A 17,896-nucleotide genomic window follows, 5' to 3' on the forward strand; every position below is an offset into this window, starting at 1 on the left:
TTTTTGAGGCTAAGGAGCATATGGCAGCTATGGGAGGCTGTAAGATGACCTATCAGTTCATGAAACAGGGTACCATGAATGAGTACAAGGGAACTCCAAGGGTTTTGCTCCTTGAAAGAATATTGATTGGATTGCAGTGGTGCTCACAAGAAACCTAACAGATTTGCTTGAAGTAATGATGAAAACAAAATATATTTCTGCAAGTGCTTGCATGTATGCCTCAACATTTAGTTTCTGAATAATCTTTTCAAATTCAATGAAACAATAAAACTTTTCAAACCGCTAAACACATTTCTTGCACGCGGACCTTAGAAAGGATGTGAAATACTGCAGTATATACTTGGCATATATGATGCAAAAATTGATACAAATATGCAAATATTTGCTCTTTATTTTGTTATGTTCTTTTGATATGAGCAAGGCAAGTAGATCAGCATCAATTTTCATTGCTAACCATTTCTGTCAAACATACTGCAACACAGTTGAACAACTGCTGGCAAAGTAAATTGCCGACACACTTCTTGCAGGAGCTGTTGAACAGACTGAAGTGGATATCTGGGACAGGCTGGAACATCCATAAAACAGGCTGAAAATCTTAGTAAGTTAGCACAAAAATAGCACAGAAGCTTTTCTGAAAACTAACTGCATTGTACCAAGGGTTTGTTGCTGTTGCCGAAATTTGTGCGCAAAAATCACACCAAATTCAGCACAACAGCATTGTGCATGATGTAAAGCTGAAAAATCAGTTAGCTGTAAACATCTGATGTTTGTTCAAGCTAATTAATCCTCTAATAGCTGCAATATTTAGATGAGAGGCTCATGAGAATAGATATGTAATTAGTTTTCCAGTATTCCACTTGTGCCAGTTCCATAATGCTTCTATTTTGTACCCAGCAAAGAGCACAGAGGGGGACCATATCAGATTACTGGAGAAAGATGAACATAGTATTTTAAAAGGAAGGATTCATCGTATTACACACAAGGATGTTAACTATAACGCTCAGGAAAACCTAGGAGGAAAACTAGCAATTTGCACGCTACCAAGGCATAATAAAGTGACGAGAATGAGCCGATATAAATTTGCCAAGAACAGACCATGTCAAACCATTCTAATATTCTTTTTCAATGGGATAAATAGCCTAGTAACTAGGATAGAGCAGAAGGATGACAAACCTTAACTATGGCACGGTCCTTTGCTCTGTCACATTCTCATAAGGAACCCAAGGAAGTTTTCTCCACACGTGCTGACCATAAACAAGATGCACAATCAGCCATAAAATCTTAATGGAGTCAGACCTATCAGGGGCTTGTTACACAGGGTCTACACTGCCTGCTGCCACCCAGCATCTCACTATCACTCACTACAAATTACACAGGAAAAAATTAAGAATGTTGCCAAAGCAAGAGACATACTCCGGAAAACAGTATTTAAATTCAAAATCTTAACTAGTTGATAATTTAAAAAAGGGATGAAATTCCAATTGGACAGGTACATGATAAGTCCAGAGTACTGTTAGCAAATATATGAATACAAGAAGAGAAACACAGTAAGCAGTAGCCTTACTGAGTCAATACTCAGGAAGATTCATGAAAAAAAAAAAGTTAATTCTGAGAGATAAGGGGAATGGCATATGCATGGCAGCAGGGGTAATTATTCCATTCTTTTCACTGCTGTTGTCTTGCCAGCCAGAATTCAGTGTTCAAATTTGAGCTCCAAACTATAAAAATTCACAAAGTGTCTCAGGAAAAGCAAGTGAAATATATTGGAAAATATTCTAGGAGGATATTTTGCTGCAATTGCTTTGTTTAGAATATACACATGAATCGGAAAGCAGAGGCAATATGATGATAACCCCTCTTTCATTAAAATCTTTTAAAAACCTTTTCAAAACTATATGTCAAGAATATTGTCCATCTTCTCTTTGGTGGTTTTCGGGTGACAGCTTCAGCTCCTTCAGGCCCCATTTTTATGATGCTGTTCCTGAAACATTTCCAGCAACAAAAACATTGAATGCCTTCATTGCATAAAATAGATGGAAAAGCAGATCTTTTTTTTTTTATGGCAGACTTATAAATGATAACAACTAGGTGAGGTAATCCACATATTTCAAAAGTCAAAATGAAAAACCTATTTAATCAGCAAGCATCTAATCTAAAAAATAAACTATATAACATTCTTCCCGAGAGAAGCATACACCATGAAAAGATAATTCTGAAAGAAAAAAAAAAATCTGAGAACTCCTATTAAGGGAACAATCACTGCTAGTGTCCCTACATGCTACAGTAATCACAGAAATGAAAACCACAATATAAGATTTCCACCAGTAACTCAGATTTAACATGCAGTAATCCAAGGAAAAAGAAGATCTTAAGACGAATAAGGAAAACTGCTCAAAAATAACCATTCTGGTTCTGACCTCAGTGGATGGAATTGTATCAGGCTTGTAAGTACAGAATAATGATCAGACTTTCAGGAGACCATATGACTGAGTTAATTATCTATAAGAATAAGGATCTCACCATCATAGGCCTATGATTAATTATGAATAAGCTTTGTAAAACTTTTTGTTCATTTGCTATGAACTCTCCCTTCAGTTCAGTGAAAGCTAGGGGGCACTTGAAATCCCTTCATTTGTACAAACTACAGTAAATCTCCATGGAAAAAAAAAAAAAAAAAAAAAGAGTTCCTCCATATGCATTCACAACAGAGAGACGAAAGGTCACACAAGAAAAGACAGTACTGTTCTGGTTTTCTTTGGGGGTTTTGTACTAATAAATTAGCTGAATAGGTCACAGGATTGAATGTCAGGGGAACTGGAGTCTTTATTTGGCTATGCATTAACTCAGAAAGGCATCAGATAAAATTCACCAAGCAGAGAGCCCAACATCCTTACTTGAAAAATAAGTTGGTATATTTTTGGAGCCTTTCATGGTCTATGAAAGAAAGCTACTAAATTATTGTTATCCTGAAAGGCAAAGAATGTAATAAATATTAGAGCACTGCTGAGTAACTTTGTGTCATATTTTAAATACTGCATACATCATTCTGGATGTAAGGCAGTTGCCATCTGGATTCTACAGAGCAAAAACATAAGAATGTTACAGAATATTACATAGCGCTCGGATCAGATTTCCCTCGTATCCATCTCAGTCACTTTCCTGACAGAGCCCATCTGTGTCCACCCATGTGAGAATCACACTGCAGCTCTGTGGCAGGGGAGAACATGAGAGACAGCTCCAATGACTCATCCGTCCATTTACCTGTATTACATACTATGGCACTGAAAGCAAATTTCAGCCGATGCAATGTTTTTACTGGAACTAACATACTTAATTCAGCAGAGAATCTCACACACTGTTGCCTCCTCAGATCTGCAGATTGAAAGTAAAATACCATTTCTAATGGTGGCTTTGAAGTTGACTATATTACAGTTTGCATTAAAATATGCTTTAGCCCCCGTCAGATTCTGGACCATAGCAGTCAAAAGCGCTACGTCATGTACCTAGTACATCTGCTTATCTATAGTGCCTGATGTATTAATAAATCTGTTACTTGATGCATTTTTGCTGGCCAAGTCACGTAGCCACTGATATTAATTGATAAAAAATAGATGAAGGTCAAATATCAAGGTTGCTTTTTGAAGCTATGTAACCAGATCACACATTACTGCCATGAACCTCACACTAAAATACCAAGCGGAATTCAAAACAAGGATTATGAAAATATATGCCTAAATATTCAGGCAGGACAGAAATGGCACTTCACGCCCTTATTCCTGGATTAGTTCAGCTTGTGTGACTCGTCTCACATGTAAGTCTTTTTCCTGAGATGTATACATGACAAAAACGAAGCGAAATGAGCTCAGTGACAGGCACTGTGCTGCCTGCTCACCTCTGAGCTTCAGCACTTCCACACTGAGACGGAGTCTCCTGAGCAAAGGATGTTAAAAAAAAAAAAAAAAAAAAAAAAAAAAAGACGAGGCGGTTGGTGGTGCTCACCCGAGAGGCTGCAGCGACGTGTGAGCGAGCGGCGGGCGCCTTCCCGGCTCCCAGTTGTCAGGGAAACTGCTCCCTGGGTGCCAGGCCCTCCCTGCGCCCGGCTCACTCCTCGGGAATAAGCACGGCAAAGGGAAACAAAGAGCAGCCAAATAAACCCCAAACCTAAATGCAAAGGGTTGCTAGCAGGTGCTGATGACTGCTGCCCCACTAAAGTGCTGTGACAGACGGTGGCCTGGCAGGACAGGTCTTCTCCTCTCTGGTGAGGTGTGGGTACTAATAGACCTTTTTACCACCCCTCAAGTTTTTTTCTTCTATTGCTTTGCATCCTTGCTGCGATAATTGTCCCATTTCTTTAATATCCCGGGTGCCTTTCTTGGACATGTTTTCCTCATCACACTTAGTGAGTAGTAACAAAGGGAAGTTTTTCCAAGAAAAGCATTCTGTTGATTTTTCAAACTGCAAACTAGGATAGGTGAAGATATTTCCATGGTGAGAAAGGCTCAACAACTATCAGTGTCAAATCTTAAACTACCCTGTCACCCCTTGGGGATGCTGCCTTATGCGATGTAGTTCTTACGGTCTGGAGATTGTGATCAGCACAATGCCGGTTCCCAAAGCTTTGCCCACACCCTTCCATCCAGTCTATCAAGAGGTAGATAATAGGGTGACACAGCATTTTCCCCCAAAGCACTAGAGGCCCAGCATAACCCTTGACATTTAAAAAAAAAAAAAAATACATCGTGGGATACTAAAGCCCTCCATCAAATAAACAGATGCAGCCTGGGCACTAGCTAAGAAAGATTCCTCCACATTCACCAAGATGTGTCACTCTGTGTGTGTCTCCGTGCCAAAGCACTTAGCAGTAAACAAGGACACCACCACTGCTGTCTGTGTTTGGTCTGTGTTAATGTAGGTACTTATCCACAGGGAAATGAAACAAGTTCAGCAACATCTTTCAAGCTAACATCACCGCCAGTCTTCAGGTAGAACCACTGTTAGCCTTTGGGAGCAGTTTCACTTCCTGCTAAACTGTTCCAAGATCTGGAAGCCGAAGGGGATGATAATCACCATCTAAGCTGACTTCCCATATAATATGGAGCAAAATTTTCCCTACTAATTCCCCCATGAAACCTATAAAAACTTTAAAACACACGAGGAAAAGAGCACCATGCAGACCCCAACTAACACTGCCCCAGCTCTTGTTCTTATTACTATTTTGAAATCTACTGCTGTTACTGATACTGCTCTAGGAACCTTTTGAAATAGGAAAGAAGTTTCACATCACCAGAGCATGTCAGGAGTCATCTTTTCTCCATCTGTTCCCACTGGCCCGCTTCATTCATGCAGATTTTATGCAGAAACAAAAAAATAAAAAGCAGAGAATGCTTCAACCTGGCATTATATAACAAGGGAATGCCAAAACAAACATGAAAAATAAACTCAGGCAAGTGCTCCAAAAGAGAAGGACAAGACCAATTAAACACATCCCTTTGTCTTTCAACATAAAGTGCCTTAGGGCAGGCATTTTCTTATACCACCTTATCGTGATAATTTAGCCTATATATTTAATACCATGTTACTTCTTCTGTACATTATTCACAGCCATAAGCTAAGAGTCTGCTGGGAGCTTTCAGTTGAAACATTCCTGTTTTTTTTTTCTGTAGGGTGAGGTGGAAGGATAAGTTGTTTAGATTCTGATCTTGTTTGTCTCATTATTTATTCATTTAAATTAATTTTCCATAAATTGGTCTTTTGCATCTACTAGGAAAACTACACGACACTGAGAAAAACAAGAGCAGCGATGCATTCTAGAAGCAGAGTTCACAGCCTGCTGGCCCTCAGCCCAGACTTTCAAACATAGGTGCTTATTTTCTACGATTGTTATGTCATAATAGCAATATTTTATGAATGTATTTGCAGGGAATCTCAAATTCAAAATATATGTCCAGCTTTTCATGGCTACATGTGTGCAGTTGTCATCTGCATTTCCAAGATTTTCTCTTCTGCTTCACTTCAATCTAACCCAACACTCCCCACCCTCTTTTTTTTTTCCAGTATTCTGGCACCCTCTTTCCTATTGCCATTTTTCTCGGAATAAAGCAAGCTTCTCAAACTTCTCCACCTTCTTCCCAACGCTATCACATTCAAACACCTTTTATAGAAACTCACATGTTGTGACTGTATGAACTATTTTGATATCAAAGAGTTTGGAAAGTTTGGAATTGCCTATAAGCAAAGAAATTGCTTAAGATTCATGTGAGAAATTGGTGCTTTCCAGGCTGGGTTTTTGCAGTTGAGCTACTGTTCTGTTTTCTTTCAGAACAGTTATTTCTTCCACAGCTTCTGTTTTGGTCATCTGAGGTCACACTCTGAGACCTCATTCTCTTCTAAGGATCCTCATTCTATTTTTGGGACACACATTGTGAGATACCAGAAAATACTGACAATACATATACAAAATTGTGGGAACAAATAATAAATAAAAATAATAAAATAAAAAATGTGGGAATAAATAATAGGTAAAAGCATCAGTTTATAGACAGATTGAGCTCATTGAACAGTTAGGCTATAAAGAACTACTGGAAAGTAAATAATGCAAAAGGCACCCCTCTCCCATCCTCCTTCAAAAATCAAAAGCAAACAAACAAGCAAAAAAGGCAAAAAGTACATTGCCTTCTAACTCAACTTTTAAACCAGAGAATGATTAGAGGCACACAAAGGATGGTTCATTTTGAATGCAAATATAAAGCGATTCACCAGTGATTACACTTTTTTTTTTTTTTAAGAGGAATTTAATCTTCCATCGTGATCTGAGAATAAATATTTGGACTAAGAAAGATAATTGAAAAGGGAGATAGTGTCCACTGAAAATTTGGCTCAAAATTTGCAAACATTGAGACTGTGCCAAGCAATCCGTTTCACCAAGGAAATCCCCAGTAAATGGGCTATTTCCTGAAAAGTGTAGAGCAGCTCCACAGCCAGAATTTCCCCTTCTGACTTACAAATGGAAATCCTTCTAAGCACACAAAAAAGCAGCAGACCTGGTACAAATAATTAAACCCCCATACTCAATATCATAAAGAATTCTATACGCTGAAACAGTAAGACACAGCACAGCCTTGCCAATTAAATCACCATTTCCACTGTACTGAAAGTACTGAAAATCAAATATTTACTAGGACATCGATGAACATGAAACTGTAATTAATACATATATTAGGTATTTTCCATCTTCCACTTCTCCAAGAAGTCATTAAAATAGTCAGTGCTACCACAGCCATGCAAATGCCAGACTGGAAACAGAGGGGACACAGAGCTCCACTTACCTGTCTAGCACCCCACACCTCACAAGGATATCTACAGCAGACTCAGAAAATGGACTTCATCTCAACTAATGTCTTAACACACTTCCAAGATTACATTGTTTTACTGCTTAACACAGCTGTATTTTTATCACATTTTTAAACTACCCTCGTGTACATATGCATTACTGCATGTTCTGCAGTTATTATGGGGCAAGCAAACCTGGCTCTTCTCTGTGAAGGGCCGCTGAACTGCTGTGCTCTCTCATACCAGTGGTGAGCTAAGGCCTGTGTCTTTGTCGTACACAGTGTCTTTCTGGCTCTTTAATAAAGCCATTTAATGCCAGCTCTTCCTTGCAAAAAACACCATCAATATTACACGAAAAAACAAAACAAACAAAAGACTTCAATAAATTTGTTTGGCTTTTTGAATGAAACCGCGCTACAGATAAATCCCAAGGCTAAAATGCAACCTCCTGTGTCATCTTTGCTGCACGGCACCTCCAGCAAAGACTTGCAAAAACTCCAGGTTCCTGGAGCAGGATAACTTCAGAGCACACACACAGAGGGAGCAAGGTAACCCTCCCTGCTTTTGTGCAGATAAACTCAACATCTGGTCCCGTATTGAAAGGTCTGATTCTTGCAACTAGCTCCACTAGCTTCCACCAGCTCTACGTCCTGCTCTCTGGCCTAGAGCCCAGGCACTGGGTCGTGCCAATGCTGCTGTGCTGCATCCAAACGGTGCTGCCAAGGGCACTGACCAGCCCCAGCTACAACTGCACCAGAAACGCCCGTTTTCGCATGGTTCTCCCCTCTGTGAACAACTACAAATGTTCACTTCCTAGGACGGGCGTTATCCTGCAAGCACTGCAATAGCGACAGGGAAACTCATCTCTATTCTAAAGGAAAGTCTATAGAGGGTATTATTTACAATCTGTATATTTTCCTGATATATTTATAGGTTTATTCTATTTTTGATATTGCTTAACTGGAAAACTTGGTTTCCATCCTGTTGCCATTATTATCAAAAATAAAGAAGTGACTTTCAAATATAGACTGTGGTTTCAAGCACAAAAATTTCTCTTTCCCACCAACGCTTACAGCAAGTTGCATTGGGCAATCAAAGACCAGCTCTGGAAAGTCACAAATCAGACATCATGCAATGGTATTCTGTTTTTTTTTTTTTTTTTTTTTAAAGCTACTTCCTCTTCTTGCTTTAAGTAAAACTGAAAGTGAACATAATTTTATTCTCAATCTACATGAAATAGAAACACTGCAGAGGAGGCAAAATATTTAAGCATTCCCTAAATCTTCACTACTAAATAAATGAATTAAAATAAAAATTTGAAATCCTGTAAGCTGTAAAAGCATGACTATTCTCATTCACTCTTAAGTATGAGTTTACAGTCAAAATAAAATAAAAGGTTCAACATCAAATTATGCCTAAAAAGTACAGTTTGTACATTAGCTCTTGCAAACCACTTTCTCACATAAGGTAATATTGATAGAGTAACTGCATAATGGAATAATAACAAACTTTTCCAGGCCAAACTACTACAACTCCCATATCAGAATATCCCATTTGGAATTTCCTTTCCCTAATGGCTACTGTCTTTTCCCTTTTTGTAATATGGGAAGGAAAAACCAATGGAAATCTCATAACGTCTCCATGTTCTAAGTCAGTATTTGTCAGATCAAGTTCTGCTAGCAAAGTTTTAGGCAGCACCTTGTAATGTCTATAATAAAAATTGAAAAAAGTCTCCACTATTTATAAAACACCACAGATTAGACTAACTGAAAACCACACCATGGCAACTTCCTACCCGCCAACCACAGTATCTTTTGCTATCCAACTGCTCGCAATCTGCATCTTTTTGGAATTACAAACTGTTATACTCCAGATTTTCCATTTTATTTTCCTAGAGCTTTTCTTATGCTTCATTTTCTTAACAGGAGAATCAATGACACTGGTGAATAAACTGCAAGCAGTCAATCAGCATTGAGTAAGACGACACAGACATGCACACACAAAAATGTCATATTCATATGTTTTAGTGACCTTGACATTGCTTTAAGACAACATTCCATCAAAACTAAACTTCAATATTAATAGCCAGAAATGTAATCTATTACCAACCACCCAAATCAAACCTTCATATATGTCAAAAATGGAGAGGGGAAGGAAAAAAAAAAAAAAAAAAAAAAAGTGTCTCCCTCTAAAGTCAGTCAGTTCCAACCACAAAATACAGCTCTGTGTTCACAACTAGAAATATTCATGACAACTTATCTAGATAAGTCACATCTTTTATTTAACAGCACTCTAATAGCTTTCTCAGGAACTGCAGTACTTCTAATTTTAAGCCTGCAGCATGTATAGGGTCTTTGATATTAGTAAAAATCATAACCACTTGCTCTGAACAATAATATTTGTGCATTTAAAAACTGTATTTGTGGTATTAATTTTTATACTATGCCAACACAGAATACGGATCAGAGATATCACTGCTATAATTATCTTCCAACACCAAGTGTCATCTTCAGTTCAGTGCAGAAATACCCCCCCAAATACAATGATTTGTATTGGTTTGCTTTCTTGTCCTTTCCTACAAATCACTACATTAAAGTAGCTGGATGGAGTGGGGGGGAACACCTTTTAACCTTTTAGTGCCACAGTAGTTTCCCCACTTCTCCAAATATAGAAGTACCGGTTTTGCACTTGCTGTAGGTTCCACTACATAAAATTTTGAGAGTCATGGGGGTTTCCACCTTACATGAACAGTGGTGCATTTCATTATTTGTGCTAACAGGAAATCGTTCTCTTTCCAAAAAGAGAAGTTGGCAGTGAATTCAGACCACGCAGACAGCCTCGCCAGCTTAGCCCGGTGTGGGCACATCCAGCTCCAGCTGAAACTGAGCCCATTCAGTGCTTTCAAGCGGGACACGTGGTCGAGAGAAGCCGAACGAGAAACAACAGCGTCACGTGCGTTTGCCAAGCGTTGACTGCACGCAGGAGTACAGCTGATCCGTAATGCAGCAACGGCAACAGCTCGCACCCTGCCAACGCTGAAGGTCAACACAAACTTGGCCCCGTAACTGCATGTGGATTCCAGTTAGGCCACAGCATCGGGAGACTTTCTCTCATTCTCAGGTGAAGGGCCAGACGTGCTGCCCTACAGACTTTCTCATGAGTAAACAAAATGAGAAGAGATACCCTAGAACAAGAAGTCAGCACGTTTGCCATTAAAGCACTTCGGGCTTTACTGACGGGAATAGCACAGATCTTTACAAGGAATGTGCATAAACACAACTGGCTTCTAGGTAACCGTGTTTAACTAAGCATACAATCTAAGCACAAGTGTGTGCTACTACTGCAATACATTCTAACGGCTTTTGCAACGGAGGTTAGAAAGGCCTGCCAGAAGTTCCTCCAATTATTTTTATGGAAGTTATCTTATGGAAGTTATGGAATGCCATTACAGATGCTCTACCAATTCAAGAATGTATTGAAAAAATAAAATTATGAATATTAAAAAGAAAGCAACAGCTCTAAGCAAAATCTGAAGCTGTTAACACAGAAGAAGCACTTCTTCATTGATAGTACTAAGGGAAAACACTATATCATATAAAAGTAACAGCACAATGTATTTGTGCTCCATATTGCATTTTTCATGTTTCCAGCTTACTTCCTATCCTGTTTGGATTATGAAAATAAAAAAAAAAAAAAAATCAAAGAAATCAGATTTTAGTTCAAATTTATCTACAAATGAATTAAAATCACTTTGCCTAGGAGGTTTAAAAGCTCGTTTAAACTAATTAGGAGGATCAACAAGCATCAACAGAAAACAAAATCCACTGGTGACACAATCACTTTCGAAAATTCAGCCTTCAAGCTGCAAGCCTGTGAAAATTTAGTCCTCAATTTCTTATGGCTGTGATGTCACTGTCACTATCATACCTCACCGCACATGATTCCAGCTGGTGTAAAATATTATAAAATACTTACACAGTTATTCTTTTATTATTTTTAAAGAACAAATACTATTCTTAGTCTGGTTTCTAAGAGAAATTAAAGTGGTCTCAGGCCTAAAACAAATACACAAACATATTTCACCGGCAAAACACTTAGAATTAATGAAAAGCAGTTTTTATAGACTAATAGTCCAAGTCAAATAATTTAGTATTTGCATCCTTCAAACAAATGCACCAAACAGTTGCACTGATACCTGACGATTTACAGGAGAAATACCAGGAAGGAGTTGTTATATCACAGTAACAGACACATCAAAGGCACAACAGAAGCTTCCGAAAAGAGTCCTTAACCTTTTCAGTGTTTACAGTCCAGGAGGTTTGGGCCTCTAAAGTTATAGTTCTAGGAATCTAGTACATATTAGTTATTAGGATCAGGAAAGAACACAAAAATACTACTCCCCAATAAAAAGCAAACAAATTACACATTACTTTGACACAGAAGTAAACATAGGATTTTTTTTTTCTATTTTAGCAGGTCTTACTTTAAGAAAAAACTTTTTAAGTCTCATACTTTAGAGAAAAATAAAATGCCTTGAAAGTTTATATTTGTGTGCCCATAAACTCAGAGATTTACAACATAAAGTCCAGCTTAGTCATGTAGTAACATTGATTATCCAGTAAGAACAAAGCCCAAATGCTACTAAAAACATGTTTGCGTTTAGAGAGTTTGTTTAAAGATTAATCTGTGGGGAATTCTTGCTGTATTTATAACTACTAAAATCATCTCAAACTTAGGTTTGTATTAGTTTTCAGGACTTGGATTCTCTTCAGCCCATTTTATTTAGGTGTCAATAGAATGGTTGTCAGGCTTTTTATTTTTATGTCACATTTAAACGGGCAGTTTAGTCGATACTGCATATATATTGTTAATGATTTACCCATCATCCTGACAAGATATTATTGTGCTGTCCCTTTATCTTGACATAGTACTTCATAGGCAAAAAAAAAAAGTTATTCTTCTATCACCATAATTCCCAAATAAATTTCAAATGCTTTTGTGATTACTGTTCAGCATGTAGTTTTTACAGCAGTCAATTTTGCAATGTAAATATTATTGACACTATACTTGATGTTGCTTCTTAAGGACTTTCCAGTATATTATAATGAAAGTCATCCTCTAAAATAGCTGTCATTGCCCTTTTATGTTTGTTTGCTCTTTTTTGACCCTTCCAACTCTTTTCCTATTCCTCCTCTTCTGGCATCTAGTATTTAAAATTCTGCCTTTCTTCCTCTCTTTTACGCGCAGAATTTGTGCTATTTCCTCCTTCTTACGACCTTCGCTTTACTAAAACTATCTGTGTCAAATTTTATTCTGATACTATCATGAATTTTTAGTGGAATATAACTGTATGTTCTGAATAGTAATCCATTGCACCCCTCATTTTAAGGGGAAGGAGGCAAGACCCATGACAAAAATCAGAGAGTGAAATAGCTGGAAGTCCACCCACTGCGAAAGGCTGGATGGCAGAACCACTGTGCAATGCTGCTGTAAAGAAATGCAAAGTAAGTATTATTTTACATTTTATAATCCTTACGTAAAACTCCCTTTTTCTATTTGAAAGTACTGAAAGACTAATTAATAGTTAGAGATTTGTTTTGCTCAGGACTCACAACGGGCAATCTTATAGTTAAATGGAGTGAATATAGTTGAATGGCCCAGCCATTAAAAGACTCAGTAGGCTGGTGCAGAAATAATCTTGAGCTCATTTGAAGCCCAACTGTGGATATGGGCTCACTGGCAAAAGACAGTGAACAGGGGCAAAGTTCACTGCAAAATTCCATATTGCTGATGGTTCCTTTCAACAGCCCCCACTGTCCAGCCTGCACCTCTCCCTTCCATCGCCCCAAACAAACCACTGAGTAAGGGATTCATTAAATGTTGCTTGGGCATCCACTTCAGCATCTGCTCCCAAAACTCACCTAAACACGTGTTACCTGTAAAAGACACGTCCTTCCTATGCATTACATTTGTTCACCTTGAATACCATGCCCCACACATCAGAAGAAATGCAGCCAACTAACCTCTTCCAAACGCATTCGGTGAGCATGTGAACACACAACCATGCCCTGATCTTCTTACATTCCCTTTCTCAGCTGCCCTCCATGTTGCTGGCATTTCCACAGATATATGCGAATCCCCTCCAGCAAACACCCTTGTGCCCCCTTCCTCATTTACAATACCAATTGCCCAGTTTCCCTAATCTCCTTATTTCTACATCTTTATTTAAATTTCCATGCCCTTATTTAAAGGGAGAACAATACCTCTCATTCATCCTCCTCCCAACCACGACAAATGCCATCTTCATTATCTACTAATTGACATTATCTACATAGAAAATTCCTTTTTCTATTTTCTGATTTGTCCTTGTGTGGAATATTTCACATTGTGGATACATGTGGATAGAGAGAACATATTCTTTATTATTACTCTGAGAGAGAGAGAGAAAAAAAAAAAAAAAAAAACACCACTGGGGAAACCCATTCACATCTGCAGCCTGAATCCATCTAGCACTTTTCTAGCCAATTTAAATGAGCTTTTAAGGAGTGCTTGCTTATGCAGTGCATATTACTTTGAAAAAACAAAGCACAAAGATCATTGATTGAAAATCTAGAAATCCAGCAAGTTTAATTCTAGAGTGCTCCTATCTGTTAAATTTCTATGGAAAATATTAAAAATATTTTCCAGCTACATTTATAGTAATTTTATACTTTACCCAAATAGATGATTAAAGTTAAAAATTTGAAAAATACTGCTCAAAAATCATACCAAAAATAGAATTTCAGAGAAATAACAGCAATGTTACAGGAAGATAATTACAAACACCTGCCCAATAGCTACTTCCTTTCCTTCACAGCATCTGCGCGCTAGTCTAAGTGGCATATTAATTCCTATGATCCTATATGGCAAACAGCAAAACAACTTTAGTTTCACTCTCATTCAGTGAACACGGTGGCAGGCCTGGAAGTTCCCGGTCATTACCAGAGCGCAGCACATGACTCCCCCGCAGCGGAAGACGGGGGCTCTCAGAATTTCCTCCTGTGCGCAACCCCCGCAGCACTTTCGGTTTTTCAGGGGTATAATTGTAATGGAAAACACAGGACTCGCCACAGGACCCAACAGACTTAACGCGCACGTGCGACACTGGGGACAGTTCTGAGCCACCTGCCGCGTGGCAGCACAGAGCGGGGACAGGGCCCAGCCACGAGGCGACATGTTCCTTGAGAGCCGGGTGAGTTTGCGCTGTATCCGACCCGTATTGGGGGCTGCCGGGGCCCAGGGAGTCCCACGCGCCTCTGGGCAAGCTGCAAGGTTACGGTTGCGATGCAGGCGATAGACTGCTGGGTTGCTCCGTGTAGTACGTGGGTATTAGATAACATGGAGTGAACTGACTCCATCCAGGTTGGCTGCTTCATACCGTGCTCTTGTAGAGGAACAGACACAGAGGTTGGTATGTCAGGCTGTTGCGGTACACGGGTGTTTTTTTTACACGGGTGTTTGCTCATCCCAAACTCAGGTGGCAGCCCCCAAATTGTCAACGATCCAAGTTTCAGATAGCTGAGGCAAATTTAGGTATTCTGGTTGGAGATTTCATCCTGTCTCTCTCTTTTTTTTCCTTCCTTCTCAGATTAATTAATTGAACACTCAGAGAACAATAACAACACTAGATCCTTAGAGTATTTGAATTGCACTGAAATATCTTCTTTTGCTAGTGTAAACAACAGTGTAAAATATTTTTTCAGTAAAATAAAGCAGGTTTTTAAACATTATAAATAAAACCAGCTAAAAAGTTAGAGCTCTTATTTTCATGAGTTTCTGCAATCATTTCAGTATAATTTCTGCTGGATCAAATATGCTATCATACAGGGAAATTACTGTTTCTGCTGCAGCCAGTAAGATCCAAACCAACACTAAGTTTCTCAGTCTGGTGAATTTAGTAGGGACCTAGTGCACATAAGCCATGCAATCTCTTGAGAAATGAATTTCAAATTAACTAATAAGATACTGTACTGCTTACAGCTTATTAGAGAGAAATAGCGAGCAGCAATGACACATAGCTACCAACCCTTGGATTCAGGAGCTGGATTTTGCTGTTATGTCCATAATTCTTAGTGCATTGATTATGCAAAGGAGCAGGTGAGAAGAGGGTTTAGTTTCATGTTAAGGAAAGTTGAAAGGCTGTGTAGCCTTGTAATTGCAGGATTAAGAAAAAGTACATGAGAGCTTTGCTCTAGTATTTACATATCAAAAAAATTTATGGAAGTCCTCATAAAGAAAACTGGAATACTTTAAACTGAGAAACAGCTTAACCAAGATAAAGGATAGATTTTTTTTATTATTATTTTTTTCCATTTTAAAATACAATATGCAGAGAAGAAACTGGTAAATTTTCACAGGATAGGTTATTCAAGGTTATTTCCCCATGGAAAAGGTATGACAGCTTCTTAACCAACACAATATCCAAACTATAGTCTACAAGTCCTTAGGATTTCTAAGTATAGGAATATTTTGACAACTATTCCCATTCTTCCTGAGGTGGATTGTTAAGGTAGAAGGACAGAGTGAGCACATGCCCTGAGAATACGCTGGTACAGACAGCACCACAATACACGGAGAACACTTACGAACAGAGGAATTTTAAGGACAACAGACAAGATAAGTCAAAACACCAAGTTTTTCAATGAACCCATCAGGACAGAGAAGCTGGGATGATAAGAATTAAGGACATCAACAGCCCGATTTGATCACGGTGTATACAATCCCAAGCAGAGAGAATGAGGTTATCAGAAAAACAATCTTTAGCAGAACTGTCATCTCAAAACCAGAAAAGCATAAATATTAGTGATTGCACGCCACAGAACATCAGGAAAGTAAAAACTATCCAGCTACTAAAGAGAAAAAAACAGGTAGAAGGACTTAAAATAAAGTAGTACTACAAGCCAATATATATTGAACAAAAGAAGTAAAAGTTCAATTTCATCTCATAGAAATGTCACATACTTTTAGAATAAGTGAACTAGTTGTATACCACTGCAAAAAGAGGCAATTCAGAAAAACAAAAGCAAAGCTATTAGAGATCATCAAAATGTTTTGCTTGAAATATAAAGCCAGTTACTACTGCTTTCTAATTTGTGAAACCAATTTCAGAACCTTTCCACTGAAACAGAAAAACAAGGTTACCATCTTTTTAAATATGTGACATGTTAGAAGAGCTAATAATGCATAATAGTTTATTTGAAAATGGTAGTTATTAAAAAGACTGTTTCTAGCTTGAAGTGTAAGTAAGGACCCCTAGTTTCGACCTCCAGCTCTGATCTTAATGGAGTCGGATTAGCCTTTGTCACACAGCCAGCCCTGCACAAGCCCTTGCACAACTTTGCTCCTTCCTTAAGGATACACAGATCAACATTGCTGTCACATCCCATTAGGAACAGAGCTGATAAAATATACTGGGATTCCAAGGTGACATAGCTTCTTTCGTTACGTTTGTCACAATATTGATTAGATTAGCTCTGAAGCCCATCTTTGGCCTGCTACTGACCCATCACACCCTCGTGGGAAATTCTGCAGAGTGGGAAGCCAAATTGGAAGTGACTAAAACAATGGAGATGTTCAAAGACAGTTAGAGCTCATGGGACTGATGCAGATGACATGCTGGTTTTTACTACCTCTGCATCCTAATCCATTCATCCCAAACTTGACAACTAAATATTATGTTCTGCAAGCAGTTAGCTTTTGGGAACATCATGGGAAAATAAAACATTAAATATTTTTGCTTCATTCACTAGAGTATTTTAACAATAAAAACAAAAGCATGGTTCAAGTGCTGCCTAGCCCATTTCACCCACCCACTTATTTATAAAGGGCAAAAAGCAGGCAGGTTCGATCCCTGTGGAGCCTTACATCAGCTGCCTTCTAAAGGCTGTTTAGCTTGAGATATTACACTGCCTTCAGAACAGGCGATGATGTTTCAAATTAGAGAGCTGTGCAACGGAGCCATATGGCATTAAACACTTCTGATGTAAGACATGCCCTTTCATGGACGTAGTCTCTGTATGGGACCGGCTTGACAGCTCTGAAGGCTCAAAGGACTGCTCTGCATTGCTAAGCTTATGTTTTGTGTTTTAGACAAAACGGAGACCAGGGATTTATTTTTTCTTTTTTTTTTTTCTTTCTTTTTTTTTTTTTTAAGCACAAGATCATGTTTTCCTATCACACAAGGGCCTCCCCTATAAATACCCTAAGCAGGCACATCCAAACTACAGGGAGTCTGAGCAGTAAGTTCAGTAAATGTCATGCTTTTTTTCTATGCCTCTACCTCCCACATATAACACCCACTCCTCCAGCAGCACCAAAACTACAATTTTATATTTTCTTTTCTCCAAGCGTTCCCTCCTCCTCCTCATCTTCACACAGCTTTACAAAATAAGATAACTAAACAGTTAGCACTCTAAGTAAAATAAACATTCGCATTAGGGAAATTGTAGTCTATCTATCACAATCTGACAACTGTCACACTCAGTAACACCACCCCTGAACAGATGACACAGAAGTAAAATAAATAAAA

General features: G+C 38.5%; 1 protein-coding gene across 2 annotated transcripts in view; it reads left to right on the forward strand.

Annotated features, from left to right (window-relative positions):
- Window positions 1–17,896, forward strand: part of RASGEF1A (RasGEF domain family member 1A) — a 150,524-nt gene that overhangs the window by 88,465 nt on the left and 44,163 nt on the right. Inside the window, exon 2 of one of the 2 annotated variants that reach the window (XM_088526369.1) lies at window positions 12,719–12,833. The exons of the other annotated variant lie outside the window; for it this stretch is intronic. Within the exon in view, the coding sequence (XP_088382495.1) occupies window positions 12,792–12,833 (42 nt within the window). The 5' untranslated portion in view covers window positions 12,719–12,791. The remainder of the gene's footprint in view (window positions 1–12,718; window positions 12,834–17,896) is intronic. 2 annotated transcript variants of the gene reach the window in all.

The sequence above is a fragment of the Tinamus guttatus genome, unplaced genomic scaffold (assembly GCF_059628265.1).
Source record: "Tinamus guttatus ecotype Peru unplaced genomic scaffold, ASM5962826v1 Tinamus_guttatus_pri_ptg000246l, whole genome shotgun sequence".
Lineage (NCBI taxonomy): Eukaryota > Metazoa > Chordata > Aves > Tinamiformes > Tinamidae > Tinamus > Tinamus guttatus.